General features: G+C 46.3%; 1 protein-coding gene across 1 annotated transcript in view; it reads left to right on the forward strand.

Annotated features, from left to right (window-relative positions):
* Window positions 1–25,402, forward strand: part of MYO5B (myosin VB) — a 336,132-nt gene that overhangs the window by 293,477 nt on the left and 17,253 nt on the right. Inside the window, exons 27-31 of the mRNA XM_056847832.1 lie at window positions 2,126–2,191; window positions 7,561–7,800; window positions 9,568–9,668; window positions 16,828–16,905; window positions 21,101–21,299. Of these exons, the coding sequence (XP_056703810.1) occupies window positions 2,126–2,191; window positions 7,561–7,800; window positions 9,568–9,668; window positions 16,828–16,905; window positions 21,101–21,299 (684 nt within the window). The remainder of the gene's footprint in view (window positions 1–2,125; window positions 2,192–7,560; window positions 7,801–9,567; window positions 9,669–16,827; window positions 16,906–21,100; window positions 21,300–25,402) is intronic.

Raw genomic sequence — 25,402 nt, forward strand, 5'->3', positions numbered from 1 at the left:
TTTGATTCCCCACTCCTCCTCGTGAGCAGCGGATTCTAATCTGGTGAACCAGGTTGGTTACCCCACTCCTCCACATGAAGCCAGCTGGGTGACCTTGGGCTAGTCACAGGTCTCTCAGCCCCACCTACCTCACAGGGTGTCTGTTGTGGGGAGGGGGAGGGAAAGTGATTGTAAGCCAGTTTGATTCTTCCTTAAGTGGTAGAGAAAGTTGGCGTATAAAAACCAACTCTTCTTATCTGCCACTGCTCCTCTGCCAGAATTTCAGTGGCGGAGACCTCTTCCTCTTACTTCATTTATACCCTGCCTTTCTGCCCACTGGGGACAGCTGACATCGTTCTCCTCTATGTTATCCTCACAACCCTGTGAGGATGGTTAGGCTGCAAGCATGCTTCTGGCCCAGCAAGTTTCCATGGCAGTGTGGAGATTCAAACCTGGGTCTCCCAGATCCTACTGAGTTCCCTGTATTTAGGTTGTGTTTGTCCTGCAAATGAGCAACATCTGGTTTTCATGTTTGTTTGTCTTTCTGGGACTGACAGGAAAGAGATCCTTTTATTTAAAAGCGTGCTCATCATAAGCAGGGCCCTTGTAGAACTGCATTTCTTTCATCTTCCCTTTTTTTTGCAATCAATTTTTTATTATGTTGTTATAAAAATGCAGGCGGCCACTCACATCAGACAGAAACATAGCATGCATCTTGTCGGTACACGGTGTCCTATCTTGTAAGCTACTAAGTGAACTGTGGAGCGATGCAGAATGCGTGCCCCATGTGCTGCAGTTGCCCGTGGTTTTGACATGGCATTAAAGGTGTTTCAAGTTTACTGGAGCATTCTGTATCCCCCAATATTTCCTCATCTCAATATTTGCCTTGAAACTGGCACATTGGATGCAAGTCGTCAAACAAAGAGGGCTCGTGCCAAACACTCCTGTTTCTTCAGTGTGGCACGGTGCCCACTTTATCACCTAGGCTTTTGCCGCTTCTCAGAAAGAAAAACTAAAAAGATAGAGAAAAGCTACCAATAAGGAGCCAAGACTTGTTTAAATGGAAATTTTCAAATATATTTTGATGCCAGCCAGGGGAAATTTGTTCCAAGATCTTTGAGCTTGACCCAGCTTCTCTTTAGGGATGATGTGTGAAAAGGGGTTTCGGAATTGTAATAAAGCTGAGGCTGAACATGAGTCAGCTGCCAAAACGTGAGTCCCTGCCCACCGAAAAGCCATTTGCTGAATACCCAATTTCGAAATACCTGATGGATGTGTACCATTTGTCCAGTACTCTAACCTTAGGGACACTGTTTGGGTAGAAAGGTGGCATATAAATTTTTAAAATAGATGAATAACTGCTGTACCACTGTGACGCACTCAGAACACATGAAGCTACCTTCATGTGTCCATCAATGCCAGTATTGTCTACTCAAACTGGCAGCCGCTCTCCAGGGTCGCAGCCGGAGGTCCTTCACATCACCTACTACTTCATCTTTTAAACTGGAGATGCCGGGGATTGAACGGTGGACTCTGACCTGGAGAACCGGGTTTGATTCCCCACTCCTTCACATGAGCAGCGGAGGCTGATCTGGTGAACTGGGTTTGTTTCCCCACTCCTACACATGAAGCAAGCTGGGTGACCTTGGGCAAGTTACCGCTCTGTTAGAGCTCTCTCAGCCCCACATGCCTCACAGGGTGTCTGTTGTGAGGAGGGGAAGGTAAGGTGATTGTAAGCTGGTTCGATTCTTCCTTAAGTGGTAGAGAAAGTCGGCATGTAAAAACCAACTCCTCTTCTTCTGAACCTGGGACCTTCTGCATGCCAAGCAGATGCTGTACCACTGAGCTATGGCCCTTCTCCTTTGCGGTACTCCAGGTATAGGAGGCCATTAGCATATGGCTAAAGAAGGAACAGGAAAAATCTTCGGAGGTCTCTGACGTACTGGACCCTTGGTTATCTCCCTCCTCATCTGTTCGATGTTTACGAAACAACCTTCACCCTCGCCGTTTTCTTTGAATGGCCAAATTGCGCTTGCTAGCAAATCAGAGGTTTTATAAGGTGACCCATAGCACCAGTCAAATGTCCCTCCGCTTTCGTCTGTTGTCAGATCGAATCTCTCTCTTTCTGTCTTCTTAATCCATCCAGGTAATTGAAATGAAGAACGAAATGGATTTGGACCGTGATACGGATCTTGCGTACAACAGTCTGAAGGTAAAAGACGTTTCAGAACAAGGGATTTTTTAAAAAAAAATCTGCCTCTGGACGATAGGTGCTAATAACTTGCATGGGTTTTGTTGATAGCGGCCTCTATAAATCGGTATGACACCAAAGTATCTTAACTCTTTACGATCCCATTGTTTTGTGTGTCCCCTTTTCATCGACTTGCGGGCTAGACTTTCTGTTCCATGCGTTTAAATTGGCTGTGAGAAAAGGAGCTGTTTCACTTTGCAACTTGGACTTGCGTATGAAAAGCTTGCCATCAGGATGTGCTTTGTGCCCCATCAATAATTATCTTGTCCTTCGAATCAATTTTTCTGTCGCCCCCAGAAGGTCGGACCAGAACCAACAGGTTGAAATTAAATCAAAAGTGTTTATGTCTAAACATTAGGAAGAACCTCCTGACAGGTAGAGCAATTCCTTAGTGGAACAGGCTTCCTGGGGACGAGGTGGTGGGCCCTCCTTTCCTGGAGATTTTAAGCAGAGGCTAGATGGCCACCAGATAGCAAGGCAGATCGTGAGAGGGTGGGCAGGAAGGGATGAGTCAGTGTTGGCGGAAATAGCTCAGAGTAATGCCGATCGCCATTTTGGGGTCAGGAGGAATTTTCCTCTTGGCCAGATTGTCCAGGGATCCTGGAGGGTTTTTTGCCACCTTCTCGGCATGGAGTAGGGGTCACTGGAGGTGCGGGGGGAAGGTAGTTGTGAATTTCCAGCATTGTCCAGGGGGTTGGACTAGATGACCCTGGTGCTCCCTTTCAGCTCTATGTTTCTAAGTGCATGCAGGGGGAGTATGCAACCCTCCTTGGTTTCTTAGGTCTAGGGTCCTCTATCTAAAAGACCTTACGAAGCCACGTTCTCCACTACATCTCACTACAGATGCTCATTTTCTTCCCCCAAGCCTTTCTCCCCTGCTCTAATCAAGCTGATTTCATTTTGCGTTGTACTTTTGCATCCTGACTCCCCATCTTTGCCACACCCATCCCCCTTTTGGTCTGGCATATAAGGGCACAGGGATCTCCATTCCTACTTTCATCTGACAAAGGGAGCTTTGACTCTCAAAAGCTCATACCCTGAAAATCTTGTTGGTGCTACTGGACTCCCATCTAGACATTCCCCCAAACGATGCACAAAGCAAAATATTGTCGAAGGCTTTGACGGTCAGAGTTCATTGGTTCTTGTAGGTTATCCGGGCTGTGTAAAAATACCAAGACCACGGTTACACAGCCCAGATAACCTACAAGAACCGATGCACAAAGCAGCTTACAGGTAGCAAAATCTGAATAAATGCCAATATGAGATCACATGAAGCCGCCTTATACTGAATCAGACCCTTGATCCATCAAAGTCAGTATTGTCTACGCTTACTGACAGCAGCTCTCCAGGGTCTCAGGCAGAGGTCTGCTCTAGATAAGCCTTCCCTGTTAGGTAGGCATTTGTTCACTTGTTTTAGTGGCACTTGAAGAAGAAGTTGTTGTAGAAGTAGTAGTAGTGGAGGAGGAGAAGGTGGTGTTTATATGGCGACTTTCTCTACCACTTAAGAATCAAACCGGCTTACAATTACCTTCCTCTCCCCACTAGTTTCGTCGTGCGATGATTTGTTATCTAGTTTAAATTGATTTTTATCATGTTGTAAACTTTGTTTTTCATGTGTGGTGTTGGCTTCCTCAGCAAGCCGCAATTGGCTGGGAAGCAGAGTAGAAATAGAAGCAATAAATAAGCAAGATGTTCCCATGTTCCTCTGTATGGAGGGGGGATCGGGGAAAATGTGAGGATAGAAATTGTCTTCCCGAATGTGCGTGTATATGAAATATATTGAAAGCCTTGGAAGGGAGCCTAGAATTGTGGTATTCCCCTGCCTGAAATTATACAACCTGTGAACACTTTTACGGCCTCACCTGCTGTCTACTAAGCTAAGAAGGTTCCTTGATTCTTTTGTTCTCTCATCCCTCTTTTTTCCACTAACAGTTTTCTGTGTGCTGCACATGTGGTCGAGGCTCAAATCCCATCTGTGCTTTGGGTAAACTGCAGTGAACACAGTGGCTTACTTCTGAGTAAAAAACACCCACTATTGCTGTGCACAGGCCTAAAGATAGCTACCGCCTATTTTCCCATTTTCCTCCCTCCAAAGAGCTCAGAGCGTTATACACAATCCATTTCTCTTCCCATTTTATCCTCACAACCGTCCTGTGATGTAGACCGGGGGGTGCTGGCCCAGGGTCCCTCATGACGCTTTCACAGCTGTTTGAACACTTGAGTCTTTAGCACTGGCTAAGATCCAGCTGAGAAGTTTGACATCTTTCCCTTTGGGGGGTGGGTGGGATGGCTGATCTCTGATATGCCGACCTGACAAAATGAGATTAATGTTGGTTGTCAAGGCCCGGTACATAGTCTGTCCTCTTATTTCTTTTTCCCATTTCCCCTATCTTTGCCAACAGAGTACCTTTCCTATCCTATCCTCTTTCTAATCTTTGTGCAGAATTCTTCAGTGAAAGTGACAGAAAAAGAATTTGTTCTTTCCGCTCTTTTTTTGCCTGGATAAGTTGTGTATGTTCTTTTCCCGTAAAGAAATTTTTGTCTGCATGTCTTAGGCTCACAATTAAGGTGTGGGGTGTTTGGAACTCCAAGATAAATCTTCAGTGTGCATCAACTGAGATAATTTCTCTTTCAGGCACTCAGAAGGAGTGGGTAGAGAAAAAGAAGATGCGTAGTATTATTTCATCATGATTGAAGTTTCCTTTAGAATCAGCACATGTATACATTTTTATTAATGTGGTAGACTTCTCTGATGCTATCACATTTCATTCACAGTCCCTTTCCCTCTTCCTGTGCATGTAGTATAAAATTGGAAGCTTCTATCATGCAAATAGGACTGGGCGGCCATTGAAACAAGTGGGGGGAAAGAGTACTTCGAAGACAAGAGGGAGATGGAGGATTTGAATGTAAAGGATGCATACTGGGTACCCATGCTAATAGGCATATTGTGAAATGAAATCAGATAGAAAGGGGATTGAAAGCATTCCTTTGGACTTGGCAAATCCTGAATCCCACTTGGTCACTCTGTTTAAAAAAAAAGAAGACATAATTCCCTTTGGATGTTTCTGCTTAAAAAATTCCTTCCAGTGGGTACAGTGGGGACCTTGATCAGGTGAAAAAGGCAGCATTAAAATGTTTTAAATAATAATAAATATACCATCAGGAAGACTGGAAACCATTTGCCTTCCATTTGCCCCCCCCCCCCCACTTAGCCACAGTGTTTCATTTTCCCTTGAGACTTTAAAAATAGATAACCTTTTGGGGAATTACAACTGATCTCCATACTATAGAGGTCAGTTTCCCTGGAGAAAATGGCTCTTTTGGAGGGTGGACTGTATGGCATTATACTCTGCTGAGATCCCTCCCCTTCCCAAACTCCACACTCCCCAGGCTCCACCATCAACTTAGAGCTGGCGACCCTACCAAGATGCCACCCAGTAAACCTCCATGGTAGAGTAAGGACATGAACCCATGTCTCCCAGACCCTTGTCTAACACCCTAACCCAGGGATGTTGAACTCATTTGTTATGAGGGCCAGATATGACATAAATGTCACTTGGTTGGGCTGGGCCATGCCTCGCCAGCCCAGGTTGGGACTAGGAGAGGTGGCTGCCTCGACTGGCTCGTGGGCTGGATAAGAGCTCTCAAGGGGCCGGATCCAGCCCATGGGCCGTATGTTTGACACCCCTGCACTAATCGCTACATCATGCCAACTCTGGATAGCAAGAAGGAGAGTTGGTTTTTATATGCTGACTTTCTCTACCTCTTAAGGAAGAATCAAACTGGTTTACAATCGCCTTCCTTTCCCCTTCCCCACAACAGATACCCTGTGAGGTAGGTGGGGCTGAGAAAGCTGTGACTAGCCCAAGGTCACCCAGCTGGCTTCGTGTAGGAGTGGGGAAACAAATCCAGTTCACCAGATTAGCCTCCACTGCTCATGTGGAAGAGTGGGGTTCAAACCCGGTTCTCCAGCTCAGACTCCACCGCTCCAAACCACCCCTCTTAACCACTACACCACGCTGGCTCTCAAAGAAGTTCGTTGACCTGTGCCCTCTTGCATCCCTTGCATTCAGAATCTCTTGTGAGTTCCAGGCGTCTCTCGCTTACAGGCTGGGACGATCCAAGACCAAGAGGCAACCTGTTTATATCAGTTGCCGGGAAGCACGGGCGGGAGCATACTGTTGCAGTCATCCAGCTTGTGGTCTTACTGGAGGCAGGTGGTCAGCCGCTGTGTGAACAGAATACTGGACTAGATGGTCCTTTGGTCTGATCCAGCATTGGTCCTGTTATGTTCTTAAAGAACTCTGCATGAATCATAGAATCATAGAGCTGGAAGGGGCCTTACAGGCCATCTAGTCCAATGCTCTGCTTGAAGCAGGATCAGCCTAGAGCATCCCTGACAACTGCTTTTCCAGCCTCTGCTTAAAGACTGCCAGCGAGGGGGAGCTCACCACCTCCCAAGGTAGTGGATTCCACTGTCAAACAACTCTTGCTGTAAAAAAAAATAATTCCTAATATCCAGCCGGTACCTTTCCTACCTTTCTGCCATTTAAACCCATTATTGCGAGTCCTGTCCTCTGCTGCCAACTCCCTGCCAGCATGAACTTAGCAGGGTTTGCCAGCCATGCGGTTCAGCTCTTGGCATCTCTAGATCAGGGGTCCCCAACCTTTTTGAGTCTATGGGCTCCTTTGGAGTTCTGACACCGTGTGGGAGGCTCAGCCACAAAATGGCTGTTGCGGGTGGTGCAGTCAGTCACACAATGACTCCCACAGCTTGTCTTCAATCACGCAGTGAAGATCCTTGTGCTATGGTGGCAGCTGCTACCAAAGCCATGTTTTAAAATATTTGCACAGCCAATCAGATCTCCTACCAGAAGCCTTACTGGGCAAATGCCCCACCTGGCCCCACCCACTTTATAAATCCACATGAACACACGAAGCTGCCTTACACTGAATCAGACCCTCGGTCCATCAAAGTCAGTATCACCTACTCAGACCGGCAACGGCTCTCCAGGGTCTCAGGCAGGGGTCTTTCACATCACCTACCTGCCTAGTCCCTTTAACTGGAGATGCCGGGGATTGAACCTGGGACCTTCTGCATGTCGAGCAGGTGCTCTACCACTGAGCCACGGCCCCTCCCCAAATACATGAATGCAAACACTCATGTGAGCACACACTTGGTGTGCACCGAAAGGTGTGAGTAGACACCACATTGGGGACCCCTGCTCTAGATGATCATTTGGTTGCGCTTCCTTCAGAGGCGTGAACGCAGCCGTGGTGGCAGCGTATCCGGCAGGGGGGGTGACTTTTCCAAATGTCGTTTCCAACAGAGGCAAGAGCTGGAATCTGAGAACAAGAAGCTGAAAAACGAGCTTAATGAACTGAGGAAGGCTCTAGTGGACCGGGTGGCCCAGAACAATTCCTCCAATGACATCCAGGACAGCTACAGCCTCCTCCTGAATCAGCTCAAGTCGGCTAACGAAGAGCTGGAAGTGCGGAAGGAAGAGGTGCTTATTCTAAGGACGCAGATTATAAAGTCAGCACAGCAAAAAGATACAGGCAGAAACATGGTAATGGAAAAGACAAAAAAAAACAAAAACCCACATACACCCAACCCTTATTTTGGTTCTTTCCACCATGTAGCTGAATATTGCTGTGGCTTGTGGCCGGTCCAGAATTCTCAAGAGGATTTCTTGAGCAAAAATAAATAAATTGCAAAGAAACGAACAAAAAATACAGTTTTAAAGCCTGCGCTGTAATCAGCTGCAAAGTCCGCGTGCAGAATTAGTAGCGCAACCACCAACCAGTCCTGCATGCGGTCGTACGATGATTGGATCCAATCAGTCCAGGTTTAATTTTCTGCATTATGCATGCAAACTGAGTTCGGGAAAAATGTAGTGACAATGTATGTGCTAACTTAGCAAACACGCGGTTGGGAGCTGTACCTTAAACTTTAAAGACGACAAAAATGATAATACAAACAGTTGAGGGTTTTGATGCATCAGCAGAGGAACTGTGGAGGACTTCTAGGTATGAGCCCTCGCAAGAGCATCGTGCTTCTTGAGTGGTTTAGCAGAAGGGAAACCAATACAAGAATCAGGGGGCTGCCATTTGAGCCAGGCTGATGTAAGTTTGGTGGTGGACATAGAGCCAGTGAAGTCTAGGTCTACGCATTACCTTGGCCAGCGTGGTTGTCTCCACCCCAGCTGCACAAGATGCACCTAACCACCTGGATGCACTTGCCAACGCAATGCAGGGTCAGCCTTGAAGCTCAAGGCAATGTGTAAAACGGTGCTAAGTAGGACCCATAGGGATGGAAAATCAAATCAAATCAGACCTTTATTGGCATAGAGATGGAAACTCTTCTCCCTAGTTTATGCAAAATCCTCTTCCTCACTGTGTCATTTGTAGTGATTTTTTTCTCCTCTTTTGGAAGGCTTTCTCCCTCCTTCCTAGGCAGCTGGTAAAATGGCCCCTTTAAATGGAAAGTTGGGGCTCTCGGACTTTGCGATGGATGCTTAGAATGATTTTGTAGTGCTACCAACTCTGCTTAGAGGCAGCTGGACAGTGAACCCATGATGTTGAGGCATGGTACTGTGAGACTCGATTTTTAAAAAATTACCCCTAGGAAGTAGGAAGATGGAGAGCAGGAGAAGAAAAACCATCCGAGTCAAATTTTCTGAGTCGCACTTTTGATTTTCTGCGTTGACCAAACTGGTTTTGGAGACAGATTGCTGAGAAGCAGGGCTTCAGCAGATGCGAGATTTCCCCCCCCCCCCTCCTTGGATTTACAAACAAGATTTGAATTCACCCCCATTTTAGTTTGGATTTCAGATTTCAAAATCTGTGCAGGTTTTCTGTGATAACACATAGCAAGCCGAGCTCGGCAGCATACTGACTCACAAATTGCCTACACCCACACATTTTGAACTGGTTTAGAAGCCATTCCTTCTCTTCCAAAGATAGTTGTGAATGTGAGTTCTGCCAGAGGCATCAGAGGGATCTCGATCAAAGAACCCCAAGCCTCTTTGCAGTCTACAGTACCCAGGATTCCTGGGGGGAAAGCCACAACAGTTATGTTGACATCAAACAACATACATATGCTCTTGATCTCTCGTCTTTATTTCTTGTTAGCCTGCCTCTCATGGGGTCCTTCCTGTTTCTTGCAGCTGTTTTCAAGCATCGTTGTCTGATAGTAAAGATTAGTAACTCGCTTCTCAAATTAAAATTGCTGCATAAATGATCTCTAGAGAAGGGTTACTAGAGCATTGAATTGTTGTATGATTATTTAATGGGACAGTAGTATCTCACGGTGGGCTTGTCTTTTTCTCCTCAAGGAGTCAAACATCCACATGCAAACCAGCTGGCCAAACAGCGACAAACACGTCGACCCTGAGGATGCGATCGAGGCCTATCATGGAGTCTGTCAGACAAACCGGTAAGGCTGTCTTTGCTAAGCCGTTGGTCGGATGGGTTGGGGCAGGGTCAACTCGGGCAGCTGAAATCCCCCAGGCAGCTGCCCGGTGCCCTAGCACCCCAAAAGGGCTTACTGCTGATCCCTGACCACCGTTCCCTTTATCACTGGCTTCATCTGCTCAATCTCTCATCCATAGCTCCACCAGCAACCACTAACTGCTGCTCACTTGCTGATTGTGCCCTGGAGGGCCCAAACAGCTCAGCAGCCCAGGCCCTATTTCAGTCGTTGACCAAGGCGAGTGAGCGATGAGAGTGCTGAGGTAGGGGATGCTTAGACTGAAGAGGAGAAGACTGAGAGGGGATATGATAACCATCTTCAAGTACTTGAAGGGCTCTCATACAGAGGATGGTGCCAAGTTGTTTTCTGTTGCCCCAGAAGGCCGGACCAGAACCAACGGGTTGAAATTAAATCAAAAGAGTTTCTGTCTAGACATTAGGAAGAATTTTCCAACAGTTAGAACAGTTCCTCAGGGGAACAGGCTTCCTTGGGAGGTGGTGAGCTCTCCTTCCCTGCAGGTTTTTAAGCAGAGGCTAGATGGCCATCTGTCAGCAATGCTGATTCTATGACCTTAGGCAGATCATGAGAGGGAGAGCATCTTGGCCATCTTCTGGGCATGGAGTAGGGGTCACTGGGTGTGTGTGTAGGGGGGAGGTTGTTATGAATTTCCTGCATTGTGCAGGGGGTTGGACTAGATGACCCTGGTGGCCCCTTCCAACTCTATGAGTCTAGGAATAGATGCCATTAGTCATTTGCCTGCCCTGTCCCAAGTCATTATTGGACCCAGTGCAAGCATCTGCTCCCCTCATGGACTCTCTGGGAGAGTGAGTGGAGGGCTATGAGGCAGTGGTGATGCTGTGGAAGAGGGCATACCAGATGTGGGCACGGAAAACTTCATGCCAAGGGTTTCCCTCCCAAACCCAATGTGCTTCACAAAAGTCTGGGGTTCTTCCAGATGTCAATTAGCCAGCAATGAGAGTCATTGCAAAGAAACAACCGTTACTTCTCTTACAAAAGTGTCACGCTCTACACCATTACCCATGTAATATCTCTGCTGCCCTTTCTTTAAAGTTCTGTGTTACAGTGAATAACACATTGGGTGGCAAAGGCTCAAAATATGAAAGGGAAAACTTTGGCAGAAATTGTTGCTTGTAAGTTAGCAGTGAGAAACTTCGCAAACTCATTGACTGTGCCCCTTGAAGTTTACTTCACAGGACCTGAGAAGCATGTTTGGACTGAATGGGTTGATACGGAATCGGACACTTGGTAAAGCGGGTGTGCGACCACTTTGACAGTGACCCACAACTTGAAGTTCAGTACACGCACAACCCTTTAGCTTTGCAGTGATAAACTTGAGATCTAGGTTGGGTACATAATTAATTAATCTTATGTCATACGTCATACTATGCAGTGGGCCTGCTTAGTCCATTTCTTCCACATTGATCATATGAGCGGGCCATAAGGAACCAAAGTTTGAGGAATGTTTGCCACAGTCTGGTATAGAACTTCAATACGGGGCTTTCTCTCTTTGATCCCTTTGGCTACTGTTTCCCTGACCTCTTAGCGCCTATCTCTGTACTGCATCATCTTTTCATTACAATTTTTCATTACAGTTTTTCCAAAATGGTGAAAAAGGTGTTGATCACTTGAATTCTGTAATGCCAATTTGTGAAAGTTTACTCTGTCTCATACATTGATATCATGCCCCGCTTCCAAGGAGCTCTGGCATCTATGACTTTGGGGGGGGGAGAGATCAGTATTTTTCAGATCTGGGTATCAGGGAGCTGAAAAATATCGGTATTCCTTGTTGTCTGGGTTCCAAATACCAGTTTGGTCTGGGATTCTGATGTTATTTGGCTCCATTATTGCCTGTGGGGGAATCTTTCTAAAGAGCTGGAAGGGCTTATTTTTTTATATTTTTTGGAGAAAATGGCACCAAAATCACAGCACAGCTGCTGGTGTCTGTCCTTTAAATAACCCCCAAGTTTCAAGTACATACATACATTTTATTGTTACGGCCATTGGCCAGCACAACCAAGTTTCAAGTGAATTGGACCAAGAAGTCCAATGCTACGGGCCTCTGAACAAGGCGCCCCTAGCCATCCTCCATTGATGGTTATTGGGAGTGGATTCCATGCTTTCTCCAGGACAAAGAATAGACTAAAACTCAACAGCAAGCAAAGCAACCCTTGGCCAAAACTCTCAAAGGAGACATAAACAACAAGTCTAAAGATCCAAGGCAGAATCGGGATCCTGGCAGAACCGTGGGACAATGTGGGAAGCCTAACACAAAAAATGTACAACCTGGCAATCCAGTCTAGTGTCAAACCAGAGAATCGTCCAAACCAAACCCAATGAGACAGCTGTCAGAAGCCCCAAAAATGTAAAATCAGAGAATCTGAGCCTATATACAACCCAAGAATTGAAAGCAATGTTGAACCCAAGAATCCACAACAAAAAAGCAAACCCAACAAGAAGAGTTGGTTTTTTATATGCTGACTTTCTCTACCACTTAAGGAAGACTCAAACCGGTTTACAATCACCTTCCCTTCCCCTCCCCACAACAGACACCCTGTGAGGTAGGTGGGGCTGCAAGAGCTCTAAGAGAGCTGTGACTAGCCCAAGATCACCCAGCTGGCTTCGTATGTAGGAGTGGGGAACCAAATCCAGTTCACCAGATTAGCCTCCGTCGCTCATGTGGAGGAGTGGGGAATCAAACTCGGTTCTCCAGATCAGAGTCCACCGCTCCAAACCACCGCTCTTAACCACTACACCACACTGACTCTCAAGGTAACTCACTCAAAGAATACAATGTTGCAAGACCAACACAACCAATTTAAAAGCCAACCCAATGATTTGAACCCAAGTCTTCCCAATCCAAGTCAACCCTATCATCTCCTTCACTGTGCATAAGTCTGCTTATGTCTAATTGAATCAGTGAGCTGGACTTAGGGCACAAGATTTAGACTAACTAGCCCGCTTCCCAGTATTAAAGAATTGTAGAACAGCCCTTATTTCATAACTACAATGGAAAATTACTTTGGTAGCAGTCAAGGGGAGCTGGGAGAAATCGTTTAATCATTCAAAGATCCATGCAAGGAAACAACATTTAATGAAACTGCTGCCAGCTGTGTGTCTCTTTTGGCTGGAATATGTTTGCTTTTTTTTAAGTTTTATTGAAATGAGATGATACATACATATCCCTGTTCTCTTAGCAGCTCATCACCCACATTAGCAGCTAAATTTGTATCTTAACTCTGAGCCACGATTCCTCTTTGATTACAGGTTTCCCGCAGTGAGAGTTAATACCCTGAATTTGTGCCTTCCTTTTAGAAAAACAAGAAAAGGAGAGAGATTTATATCACTCTCCGGCTTCCCATCTGTTTATCTGGTAGGACTTAAAATAGGGCGAATAGAGGAGGAGGAGGGATAAACTGGAAATTTAATACGAGGATTGCCAGCATAAATATTCATTTATTTAGCTATGATTAATTATCTCCGTGCAGTATTTGTTCCTAGGCCTGGTCCCGCTATGTCACCTTTTCACTTTCAATTAGCTCAGCTGTCTTTTGGTTCTGTATGCTTGGGTCCTGACCTGGCGTACCACGGGGCCCACCAAGAAGTTACACAAAATGGGATAGACGCTATCGTTCTGTTGGAGGAAAAACCACTTAAATTGCAGAAAGGCTGGAGGAAGGGTCCTTCGAAGATGGTTGGATCCGTCCCACTGTATTGAATTTACAATGAGAAAAAGACAAGTGGCCATTCAAGATCAATACAGAAACTGGCAGCAGTTCTCTGGCTTCTTTGTCGGAGATCTTTCTCCTTCGTCTTGCTTGGGATTGTCTGGAGATGACAGGGATTGACCTTACAAAAGCGTGTGAAATTTCGCAGTAACATAATTTGAATGGGAGAAAAGTAATGAGGCTTATAATTTTTTATCATTGTGATGTATAGCTGGATGTAACTCTGCTTATTCAGAAATCTCCTTTGGCTACAAAGTCACTGACGCATTCCACCATGGTTCCCATGGGCTCATTTGTTTTTTTCTAAATAACCATCTATGGGGGAAATGTTATTCACAATTGGTTCTGAGGCCATCCTGCTTTGGTAGGCAAAGTTCTTGAAGCTGGACAAAAAAAATGATTACTTCAGAGCTAATCATGTGTTTGACCCTTTCAAATTTACTGTGTTCCCCCTCAATCCAATGCCTAGTGTTAAAAGTTAACCGACAGTGGGAAAATCCTGATTTTTTTTCCAGCAACCAATGAAATAACGCACTCACAATCCACCATTCTTGCAACTAAACATGCATGTCCATAGACAAATTTCCACCCCAAACTGCCACATTCAAATGAGAGTGTATTTAACTCTCGGGGACCTGCCATTGTGGTTACCGGAGAAGCGCTTGGCTGTTGCTAAGCAGCCATTGGAGACTTCTTTACCAACCTCTTGCAGTGAAAAATAACAAACCACTCTCTGGAAAAGTGTAGCGAAGAGAGGTGTCCATCCTAGGGCCCCGCTCAGTTCTTAGGGCCCTGGTCCCTTGACCCATTTGCTTGGTTGCAGGTCCATTTGGAGATCAGAAGAATAATAATTGGGTTTTATATGCTTACTTTCTCTACTTTTAAAGGAGAATCAAACCGGTTTGCAATCTTCTTCCCTTCCTCTCCCCACAACAGATACCCTGTGAGGTAGGTGAGGCTGAGAGAGCTCTAAGAGAACTGTGACTAGCCCAAGGTCACCCAGCTGGCTTCATGTGTAGGTGTGGGGAAAGCAATCCGGTTCACCAGATTAGAGTCCGCCGCTCATTTGGAGGAGAGGGGGAATCAAACCCGGTTCTCCAGATTAGAGTCCACTGCTCTTAACCACTACACCATGCTGGCTCTCCGGCTTTCTATTGTGAGCTTTCTTATTAGCACCTCTTGCAGTCTGAAGTGTCTTCCTTAAAATAATTTAGCGCATTGCATGCCTTCCAGCTGTAGTGTTTCCTGCTGCTGCAAGCTAATAGGATTATGAATGTTTTTTCCTGCCTCGTAGATTTGTGTAAATGAATCTGTGTCAGGTCAGCCCTGAGACGGCAGGGCGGTATCAATTAAAAGGGGAGACTTGCAGACAGATTGCTCTGGAGGGGTCTGCTTGGTGGACAGATGTGAGCTTTAATTGGTTTCTGTCTTCAAATGCGGGTATTGCATTTGTCACTCTCAAGTCTCTCTCTCTCCAAGTCTAGTGGCACCTTCTTGAATTAGCTTCATTCTGAAATAGTCCAGGAACTTCTGGGGAAATCATTGGTCGTTTATGCATGGGAGTCTTACCTGAGGTTCGTTGCTCGCTGGACCAACACCATGCACCAGCAGTCTCTAAGCTCCAATCAAGAAGCATTTGAGTCCCCACCCATTGAAATGCTGCTTTGTAATTGGCTGTAGGGAGAGAAAAGTCCCCCCCAGAAACCCAATTTCTGCATAAAAAAGCATTTTAAGAACAAAAACAAAAAACAGCTATCTGAAAGGAAAGGGGGGGAGAAATCCACGCCTCGTTTTTAAAAGCCTTTCTTCCACTCAGAAAGAACTTCGAGGAAGCAAGAAGCATTTGAATCCCTTCCCTTGACACGCTGCTTTGTAAATGGCTGTAGTGCTTTCTGTGAGAGAAACCAAGCTTCCATGTCCTGTGATTTGCTTTATGCATGGGTATTTCACCCGGGCTGAGCTATAAGGGAAGATAGAAGAATCAGGTTAATAGAAGGACAGGAAGTCCTGGGATTTGTGTGGACTGGCAGTGAGGTCATCTCTAATGGACGGAAAACTCATACATAACTCCAAGGAACAACCGAGACAGATGGGGGGGGGGGCGAACATGAGTGAAAGTAACATGCATAAACAACCATTGACTATTGACAGGGTATGCTAAATCACCACACCTGATACCTGCCCATCCATATGGGGCTAGTACCATCCCCAGTGTTCATTGCTGTTAATCCAGAGGTTAGCATAGAAGCATCTTGCAGTTATTTGGCCACTGCCAAATGTGGCTCCTTATATTTTTCCAAGTAGGTCTGCCCAGTAGCAGTGGCAGGGGGCCCCAAAGGTAAGCACAGTCATATGAATGTGAGCCAGCCTCAAGAACGCTTTGGCCAGGAATGTCAGACCTAGCACTGGGTCAGACTGTTCCTATTAGTTTGTTTTTGCCGTCAAGTCACAGCTGACTTATGACGACCCCGTCGGACATTCAGAGGTGATTTGCCATTGCCTGCCTCCGCATCACGCCCCTGGCATTCCTTGGAAGTCTCCCATCCAAACACTTTCCACGCTCGAGGCTGAGAGTGTGTGACTGGCCCAAGGTCACCCAGCAAGCTTCCGTGGCAGAGTGGGGATTTGAACCTGGGTTTCCCAGATCCTAGTCCGACTCCTTAACCACCACACCACACTGGCTCTCTTGTTCCTGTTAATACCACCTAACTTAATGGGGCCTAACCCCTGAAAATAATCTCCAAGTAGCTATTACAATCAGTGCACGGAGAGGAAGAAGAAGAGTTGGTTTTTATATGCCGACTTTCTCTACCACTTAAGGGAGACTCAAACCGGCTTGCAATCACCTCCCCTTCCCCTCCCCACAACAGACACCCTGTGAGCTAGGTGGGGCTGAGAGAGCTGTGACTAGCCCAAGATCACCCAGCTGGCTTCGTGTGTAGGAGTAGGGAAACAAATCCAGTTCACCAGATTAGCCTCCGCCGCTCATGTGGAGGAGTGGGGAATCCAACCCTGTTCTCCAGATCTGAGTCCACTGCTCCATACCACCGCTCTTAACCACTCCACCACGCTGGAAGCAACATGTTTGCACATGACCGCCATGCTTCCTTGTTCCATGTAGCATCGATGCATTAATGGTACCAATCTCGTTGGGTTCTGTGGGCACAGCCTGTATAATTTACTGATGTGTATTGTGGATACCAAAGAGTTGCAGCAAGTGGGCACAGAAATAATTCTTCTTCCCCCAACGTGCTCGTGTGCCTCCCTGCATGAAACGGCGGCCTTGCTATTTATATTCCCATCTCTTGCAGCTGACCCTTGTTTTCTCTTTCTTTCCTGCCTCTCTTGTTTCCCTTTCCTCTGTCCTTTATTTCTAGCAAGACTGAGGACTGGGGGTATCTGAATGAAGACGGAGAACTCGGCTTGGCCTATCAGGGCCTAAAGCAAGTTGCCAGGTCAAAAGGCTTTTCCTTCTTTTGTTCCTTCTTTTCTTTAGCATCTCTCGTACTGTCACTTTTTCCAGTGTTTCTCCTTTCCTCCACTTTTGGAGGATGGGTATATTATACGCAAGACTAAAGGGAAATCGATTAAGGGAAGTTCTGATCTCAGTTCTGGCCTCTCTGCTTCGGTCGTAACCAGAAACAGCTCCTCGGCTGAGGCTAGGCTGGCCCCAGAGAACTCTGATTGTTGCAAGAACTGGAGGGTAGCTTAGGCTGGGCTTGTCAGGGCTTGGAAGCTCAGCAGGGGCTGGCCACAGTAAGTGCTTGGATGAGAGACCGCCAAGAAAGATGGGGTTGCAATGCTTACCTCTTGCCTTGAATACCTCGTAGATGGGGTTGCCGTGAGTCGGTTGCAACTTGGTGGTACATAACTGGTTATTCATTAGGCTCAGAGAGGGTTTCCGGCTGATAGCTGATTGACTTGAATCAGGTGGAACTTAGTCACCTGTCAGTATCACAAGCAATTTCACCCTAGTAAATACGAAATTGCCACGGAAGATAGTGATGGGCTTGTGTACAGATAGCTTTAAAAGGGGGCTGGGCAGATTCATGGAGGAGAAGTCCATCAGTGGTTATGGGCCATGGTGACTAACGTGAACCTCCATATTCAGAGGCAGCAAACCCATGAATATGAGTGTTGGGAGATAGCAGCAGGGGAAGGCCTCAGCCTCTGTGCCAAATTGGTTGAGACAGGATGCTGGACTAGATGGACGAGTGGTCTAATCCACTCTTCTTATGTTCTTATGTAGCTATTTACAAATATGTCAAATTGGTATATGGAATCTCTGTGCTGGACAGAATTAAGCACCTTCTATGAATGCTCTAAAGGCTGTTTTGCATGTTACAAAGCAACACATATATGTCCCATGTATGCCTAGGTCTTGTTGAACTCAAGGGTAGGTCCTTTATCCAAGGTTTAAATAGCTACGCAGTCAAGAGAGCCATGGTCGAGACTGTGTAACTTTAAAAAACTGCACATTTTTAGACAGAACAATTCAGGTTATTGCACACACAAAAAATACTGCAAATTAAGGATATTTGCACCCATTTCTTAGCTTTTAGAATTCTAAGCAAAACTTAATGGATTCTTTGGCATTAAACACTAACAAACACATACCAGTTGAAATCCATGTTAGAATATCTCATCATAGATTATCTAATCCACAGGAACAACTAAATTCAACTGATTGTTAAAGAGGTGAAAGACAAGTATGTTTGCATTTTCAAGTCTCTGTTTTTACTGAAATAACTGGTTAGTTGTTTCAGATGTGGCTTATATGCAGCTGAGTTGTCCCATAGAGACCTGTCAGATTTTTTTTAGTGTCATGTTTCTGAGCTCATCCACGAGGTTTAGAAACATGCTTTTTGCATTTAAATCAAGGGTTGAAAGTCTTACGGTCTGAATTCCAAATCAGAAAGCTTCCATAGGGACTGTAGATGACCAAGAAGGCCAGTCACCTGCTTGTATGGTCTTTTGGTAATAAATTTCTGCTGCATTGTTTCCTTTGCTGCTCTCGGGGTGATGTCCTCAACCTCGTACTGATAGCCTAGCAGAAAGTCCTCTACAGGGGCCATCACTTGGCAATGTAATCAGCATGAAGGTGCAACCATGTGGTAGCAGCAGGAAAACCCTACTCTATATGGGGGCTTTCAAGTGCTTTGGCATGTACCAAGCCCAGTCACATGGATAGTCCCAGGCTAGCCTGATGTCGTCAAAGCTCAGAAGCTAAGCAGGGTCATCCCTGGCTAGTATTTGGATGGGAGACCTCCAAGGAATACCAGGGATGTGCCATAGAGGCAGGCAATGGCAAACCACCTCTGAACATCACTTGCCTTGAAAACCCTACGGGGTTTCCATAAGTCAGCTGTGATTTGATGGCAAAACAAAAAACAAAAACGAGTCACAGGCCTACATTGTGATAGGCTATATTTAGCCCAAATTCTAGTCTCTTACTATCTAGCCATAGCAGATATCAGATCTTGGAATCTAAGCAGAGGTTGGCCAATACTTGGATGGGAGACCACCAAGGAAGTCCAGGGTTGCTAGGCAGAAGACAGGCAATGGAAAAGCACCTCTGTTAGTCTCTTGCCTTGAAAACCCAGTGAGGGGTTGCCATGTGTTGGTTGACATTTAACAGCATGTAATTATTTTTAGCCAGCTCATGCAACAGAAAGAAGTGGTAGACTCTTGAGATTCCCCCACTGCAGGAAGAGGATCATATTGGTGGGTTGAAAAACCCCAAAACCTTCCCTTCAAGTAGTTAAATAATATAGCAAAGAACAGTCTAGAACAGATTTTCCCTCCCTGAACTGTTACTTTTCAACTTGCGTGGATTTTTTTTTCAACATAAAGGAGCATTCAGACCCGACACATGTGCCACTTGTGTGGCACAGCTGACCACTCAACCCACTGACTATGCAATGGGCGTAGGCCGGGCCGCAAGGCTTCTGGGCACCGAAAACATTTTCATAGATCGTTGCAGTCTTGCTTTGTTTGTTTTTTACCCCGAGCCTCTTGGAATAGCTATGAAAGGGATTAAGGGGGTGGGGGGAGAGATTTCAATTTAGCGGACTCTAATTGGTACCTTTAAGAATCAATTTGGTTTACCAAATGTTGGGCTTATCAGCACACCCAACGGTGCCGGCACATACAGGAGGCCTGTAACCTTTTCAGTGATGAATCACCCTTTTCACTCGAGTGGGTGGGAAGGGGAGTCAGGAACGCCATGAAAGAATTGTTCCACGCAGGCCTCTCTTACGGAAAGCACGGCTCGTTCCTTAATTTATCGTTTCTGTAGAACGGCACAGTGTGCGTCCCTTTAGAAAAGTGTCCTTTTTGTGATTTTTTTAATCCCCCCCTCCCACCTCTCTCCATAGAAAACCTGGGTTTTAATTTCCCGTCGGTTCAACCTCTGTAGTTTCCTCTACCCTCCCCGTCTTTTCATTTTTCAAGCCACTTCGTTTAAAAAATGGTTTTTCCCCCTAAAATCTTCCTTCCATATTGCAGTCAGCGGGGTACGCAAACTGTTGTAAAGTCAGATTTTTCCATTTTCAAAACAAGTAATGAGTTTTTGGCCCTCAGCTGGAAGCATCTTAAAGGGAACTTGAAAATAGCTTGCATCCGTCTTCTGAATAGAAGTTCGGCTTAGGGTACTGGCAAAATTATGGGTTGTTCAAAGATTGTGAGGTACACAATTTTTGATTGGGCCAGTTTTGCGCGGGCAGTGACTGTTAATGTGGAAAAAGCCTCTTTTGTTTGCTGGAACTGATGTTGGCGGAGTTGGCAACTGGCAGCCCTTCAGCCAAATTGGGCCCTGTGTCCGGCACCCTCAGTTGCCAACCTGCAGAAAAGGTGTGGAGAAAGCAGCATTTTTTGGCAATGGGACTTGCCGGCAGGATAATTTAAGGCAGGGGTCCCAAACGTTTTGAGCCTGTGGGCGCATTGGGAATCCTGACACGGCAGGGTGTGCACAGCAAAAAAAGAAAGAAAATGCAGAAAAGGTGTCAGCGGGCACCATGGCGCCCAAAGGCACCACACTGGGGACCCCTGATTTAAGGGGTGGGTGTGGAGGCAGTGATGCCATACCCCTCACTCACTTCTCTCAGATGCCTTCCAGAGAGGCCTAGAGTCTGACCAGGAAAATATGGTAACTGCAGCCACAAGATGAAGGAATTTAAGTGTCCTTCCCACAAGGACAATGCTAAAATCACCCTAGGGCAACTTATTGTCATAGGTTCAGGACTAATTTTTATTGACCGATTTTCTCTGCCTTTTAAGGAGAATCAAACTGGCTTACAATCCCTTCCTCTCCCCACAACACACACCCTGTGAGGTAGTTGGGGCTGAGAGAGTTCGGAGAGAACTGTGAGTAGCCCAAGGTCACCTAGGTGGCTTCATGTGGAGGAGTGGGGAAACAAACCTGGTTCTCCAGATTGGAGTCTGCTGCTCCTAACCAGTACTCCACGCTAGCTCCTAGGTCATCCCACCCCTTGTGGGTGGAGGGCACCGGTGGGGTGACCCCATTTCCTGCCCCTGAAGATTGTATCATGGCTAACTATTGTGTGGTCACTGTTAGACCTCAGTCCTTTTCTGGTTCTAAATGGTCACATCGTTTTCTCACTTCCTTTCCCCACTTCTTCCTCTCACCAGGCTCCTGGAAGCCCAGCTCCAAGATCAGCAAAGGGAACACGATGAGGAGGTGGAAACCTTGAAGGACCAAATAGAGGCTTTGAGGGAAGAGATGGGGAAGCAACAGGAGATCTTCTATCAGACGCTCCAGCTCTCTCCGGAAGCCCAGGTGGAGTTCGGCATACAGCAGGAAATCACGCGGCTGACAAATGAAAACCTGGTACGCATGACAGGCGGAGGGTCCCACTGTTCACGTTGGCGGGTGGATGGGGTTTCCTGGTGGTTAGGTTGGAGGGAATACCTTGTTGGGCTACAGAGATCATGGACATCCTTTGTACACAAATTCCCCCTCAGGACTTCTTATAATGTCTGCAGTTGGGTTGGATCCAGTAAGTTTTTTCACTGGTGTAAAGAGGAGAAAAAATCCACCCCTTTGGTCTCCCCAATAATGGGACCAACATGGACACATGCCATGTGGGATGGGGTTGGGAGCTGAAATATTGAGGAGAATTAGGGATATCTGTGCAAAAGGAAAAGATGGCTGTGGACACAACTCGTAATATCCAACTGCAGACAAATGCTATTGGGATAGGTTGAAACAATTAGTCGTGGCCCGATGGCTGCTTGTAATTCCAGTCATGTGGCAGCTGTCCCACACTGCAAGATCTGTGATCCTTCACGCCACCACAGTCCACCGTTGTGGTTGTGCATGGAGGGACATGACACAGTGATTAGAAGCATCTGCCTTTCCACAAATTCCCACTGGAGAAACTGACCCATTACATTGGATAGAAAACAGCTGTGACATGTCTGTATTCTTCCTCTGGAAGCAAAACATCTGCATTTGAGACTCGGGGAAGTCCCTGCCGGTCAAGGTTCGAGAGCAGCAATCAACTTAGACATTTCATCCCTGCTGGCTTCATATATTGGTGAGGTTTCAGGTGGGTGGAGGAAATTAATATTTCCTCTACCTTCACCTGTCATCTCTGTATCTGTGAAATGATGCACTTGGGAATATTACAATTGGTAGAATAGGGTATCGTCCCCCCACCCCCAAGCTTTTGTGGATAAGGGCCTGCTGATTACACTTCCAACTTTTACAGTGGCATTTTTATTAGGAGAACTTTATCGCCTTCAAACAGACATGTCAGTATCATTTAAATGTGAATGTCAGGAGCTGCGTCAAAAGCACCGAGGTGGTAAATTGTAAATTATCATTTGTGGTATAATACTTCCCGGAGAAGTCAGGAATCGGTGACCTGAGGATGTTTCGGGGAGCATCTGAGAGCGATTGTCTAGTTTCTGACTGACAGTCGGCAGTAATTGGAAGGAGGAAGCCCTGACAGACGAGTTGCCAATTCCCTGATTGTCTTTAATCTAATTATTTGTGTTAAGCTAGATGCTTTATGAAATCCAACACGGGAGGCCTTGGTGGTTAACTTGGCGGTTGCGGCACCACCGGTCTAAATCTCTTTGCTGTTGTCTTGCTGGGATTATTTATAAAGCCGTTCCATAATTCTAGAGGGTGTACAAAAATTAATAACATAAGACAGGCCCTGTACGAGTACCTGATACAGCTGAGTGAAGTTAAATTGTGGAATTCCCTGCCCGAGGGTGTGGTGATGGCTACCAACTTAGAAGGCTTGAAGAGGGGAGTGGACGTGTTCATGGAGGAGAGGGCTATTTGTGACTACTAGTTAAAATGGATACTAGTCATGATGCACACCTATTCTCTCCGAGATCAGAGGAGCATGCCTATTATATTAGGTGCTGTGGAACATAGGCAGGATAATTCTGCTGCAGTCGTCTTGTTTGGGGGCTTCCTAGTGGCACCTGGTTGGCCACTGTGTGAACAGACCGCTGGACTTGATGGGCCTTGGTCTGATCCAGCAGGGCCTTTCTTATGTTCTTAAGCTTGAAATCTTCCCCGCACCCACCTTCATTGTTCACCAGCATGTAAATCAAACTGTATGGTATGGTGATCCAACCAGGGAGAAGTGATGGGGGTGGCAGTGTCCTTTTGGGGATGGCTGCAATAAAAAAAAGGTTTAACATTGCAAAATAACTTGTTTAGGAGAGCCCTGGTGGGGAAGACCTAGGACAGGGGTCCCCAACCTTTTTGAGCTTGCGGGGAATTCTGGCACAGAATGATGGGCGCAGCCATTGTATGGCTGCCACAGAATGGCAGCTGGAGGAGGCAGAGCCAGCCACAAACGGCAGCTGCAGCTTACCTTCAGTCACATAGTGAAGATTCTTGTGTTGTGGTGGCGGATGCATGTTTTAAAAAATCTGCACAGCCAGTTCAGTCTCCAGTGGCCAATCAGAAGCCTTGCTGGGCGAAAGCCCCAGCTGGCCCTGGCCACTTTTTGAAGATCATTTGGGGGGCACCAGGAAAGATGTCGGCGGGCACCATGGTGCTCAAGGGCACCATGTTGGGGACCCATGACCTAGGATCCCATCATCACTCAGACATGAACCTCACTTGGGGATCCTCACTTGGGAGGGGCTGTGGATCAGTTTGTAGAGCATCTGCTTGGCATGCAGAAGGTCCCAGGTTCAACCTCTGGCGTCTCCAGTTAAAGGGACTAGGCAAGTAGGTGATGTGAAAGACTTCTGCCCGAGACCCTGGAGAGCCGCTGCCGATCTGAGTAGACAATACTGACTTTGATGGGCCAAGGGTCTGATTCAATAGAAGGGAGCTTCATGTGTTCATGTGGACAAATTGCTAATTCTCAGCTAACCTGCTTGCAGGGTGGTTGTTGGGGTGAAATTGTGGGGAAGAAGGAACTGAGTACAGCTCCTGAGCTTCTTCGGGATAAAAAGGGATCAAAGGGAAACTGCCCGTGTTGCTGGTACTGAGTGAGACCATGCAAAAAACAGCTCCCCTGTGACCATAGTGAAATCACAAAATAGAGCCGTAGATTTAAAAAGAAATCTGCCTTTTTTTAAAAAATAAAAAAAGCAGCCTTTGGAAAGAAGCTCTGCTAAGTGAGGGTCGGGGCAGAGCCGATGTCAGCCAATTTCTTTGACAGCCTCCATCCTCTAGACCTTAACAGCTCTTCATAATTTCTGCAGCACTTTTAATTAGCAGAGTGTTTTATAACCTTTGTGTTCATCCCGAGGCTCATTGTAAACATTCAGCAGAATCGAGTGAGTTAAAGCCTGTCCTGATCTATGCCATTTCAGACTAGAAATCAGGGACTTGCCGTGCTTTTGAATGCTCTCCATTGCGGAGAGGGGAAGAAGCCCAATGCATAGGGAAATCATGTGCCAGGGAGAAGATTAAGCTGAATCCTTTCCCCTGGTACACTAATTTTCATCATGCAAGTACTTTACCATGTGGGAACATTCAGACTTGGATCCACTTATCTGCAACCTGAAGTAGGGCGGTCCGAGAACAGTTTTCTCCCAAAATTCCAACGATGCATAGAATCTGAGCCTTACCCTAGTTTTTGCAGGGTAATTTCAGGAGGATAGCCGTGTTAGGTTGTAATGGTGGAAAGTGCTGTCAAGTTGCAGCCAACTGATGCTGTCCCCATCGGGTTTTCAAGGCAAGTGATGAACAGAGGTGGTTTGCCATTGTCTGCTTCTGCGTAGCGACCCCTGACTCCCTTGGTGGTCTCCCATCCAAGTACTAACCAGGGCCGACCCTACTTAGCTTTCGAGAGCTAGTGAGATTGAGCTAGCCTTGGCCATCCAAGTCAGGGCAGCTACATATTGGAAGAAAGTGCCATCAAACCACAGCCGACGTATGGCTACCCCGCAGGGTTTTCAAGGCAAGGCGAGCAGAGGGGGTTTGCCTCTGCATAGCGACCCTGGACTTCCTTGGTGGTCCATCCAAGTACTTACCAGGGCTGACCCTGCTTAACTTCCGAGAGCGAATGAGATTGGGCTAGCCTGAGTCATCAAGGTCAGGGCTAGGCCAGGGGTCGGCAAACTCATTAGTCAAAAGAGCCAAATATCAACAGTACAACGACTGAGATTTCTTTTGAGAGCCAAATTTCTTAAACTTAAACTATATAGGTAGGTACACTGTTTATTAACTTAATAAACTTTAATTAAAGTTTTAAGTCTTAATTAAACTATAGGTACACTGAATAAAACTTGATATCATACTTAATAGTGATCTTATTTATTGATAAAAATTAAATTGTAAGTCCCTGCCATTTCCCCCTCCCCATCTAAAGTCCTCATCTGGAGGCCTGGTCTACCGCCATAAAAGCCTGTTGGTAGACCTGGCCTCCGGCTGAGGCCCATTGGAAGGCCAGGTCTACCCATTGGCTTTCTTGGCTGTAGACCTGGCCTCCGGAGGCCCATAGAAGC

The sequence above is a fragment of the Euleptes europaea genome, chromosome 4 (genome assembly GCF_029931775.1).
Source record: "Euleptes europaea isolate rEulEur1 chromosome 4, rEulEur1.hap1, whole genome shotgun sequence".
In the NCBI taxonomy this organism is placed as follows: Eukaryota; Metazoa; Chordata; class Lepidosauria; order Squamata; family Sphaerodactylidae; genus Euleptes; species Euleptes europaea.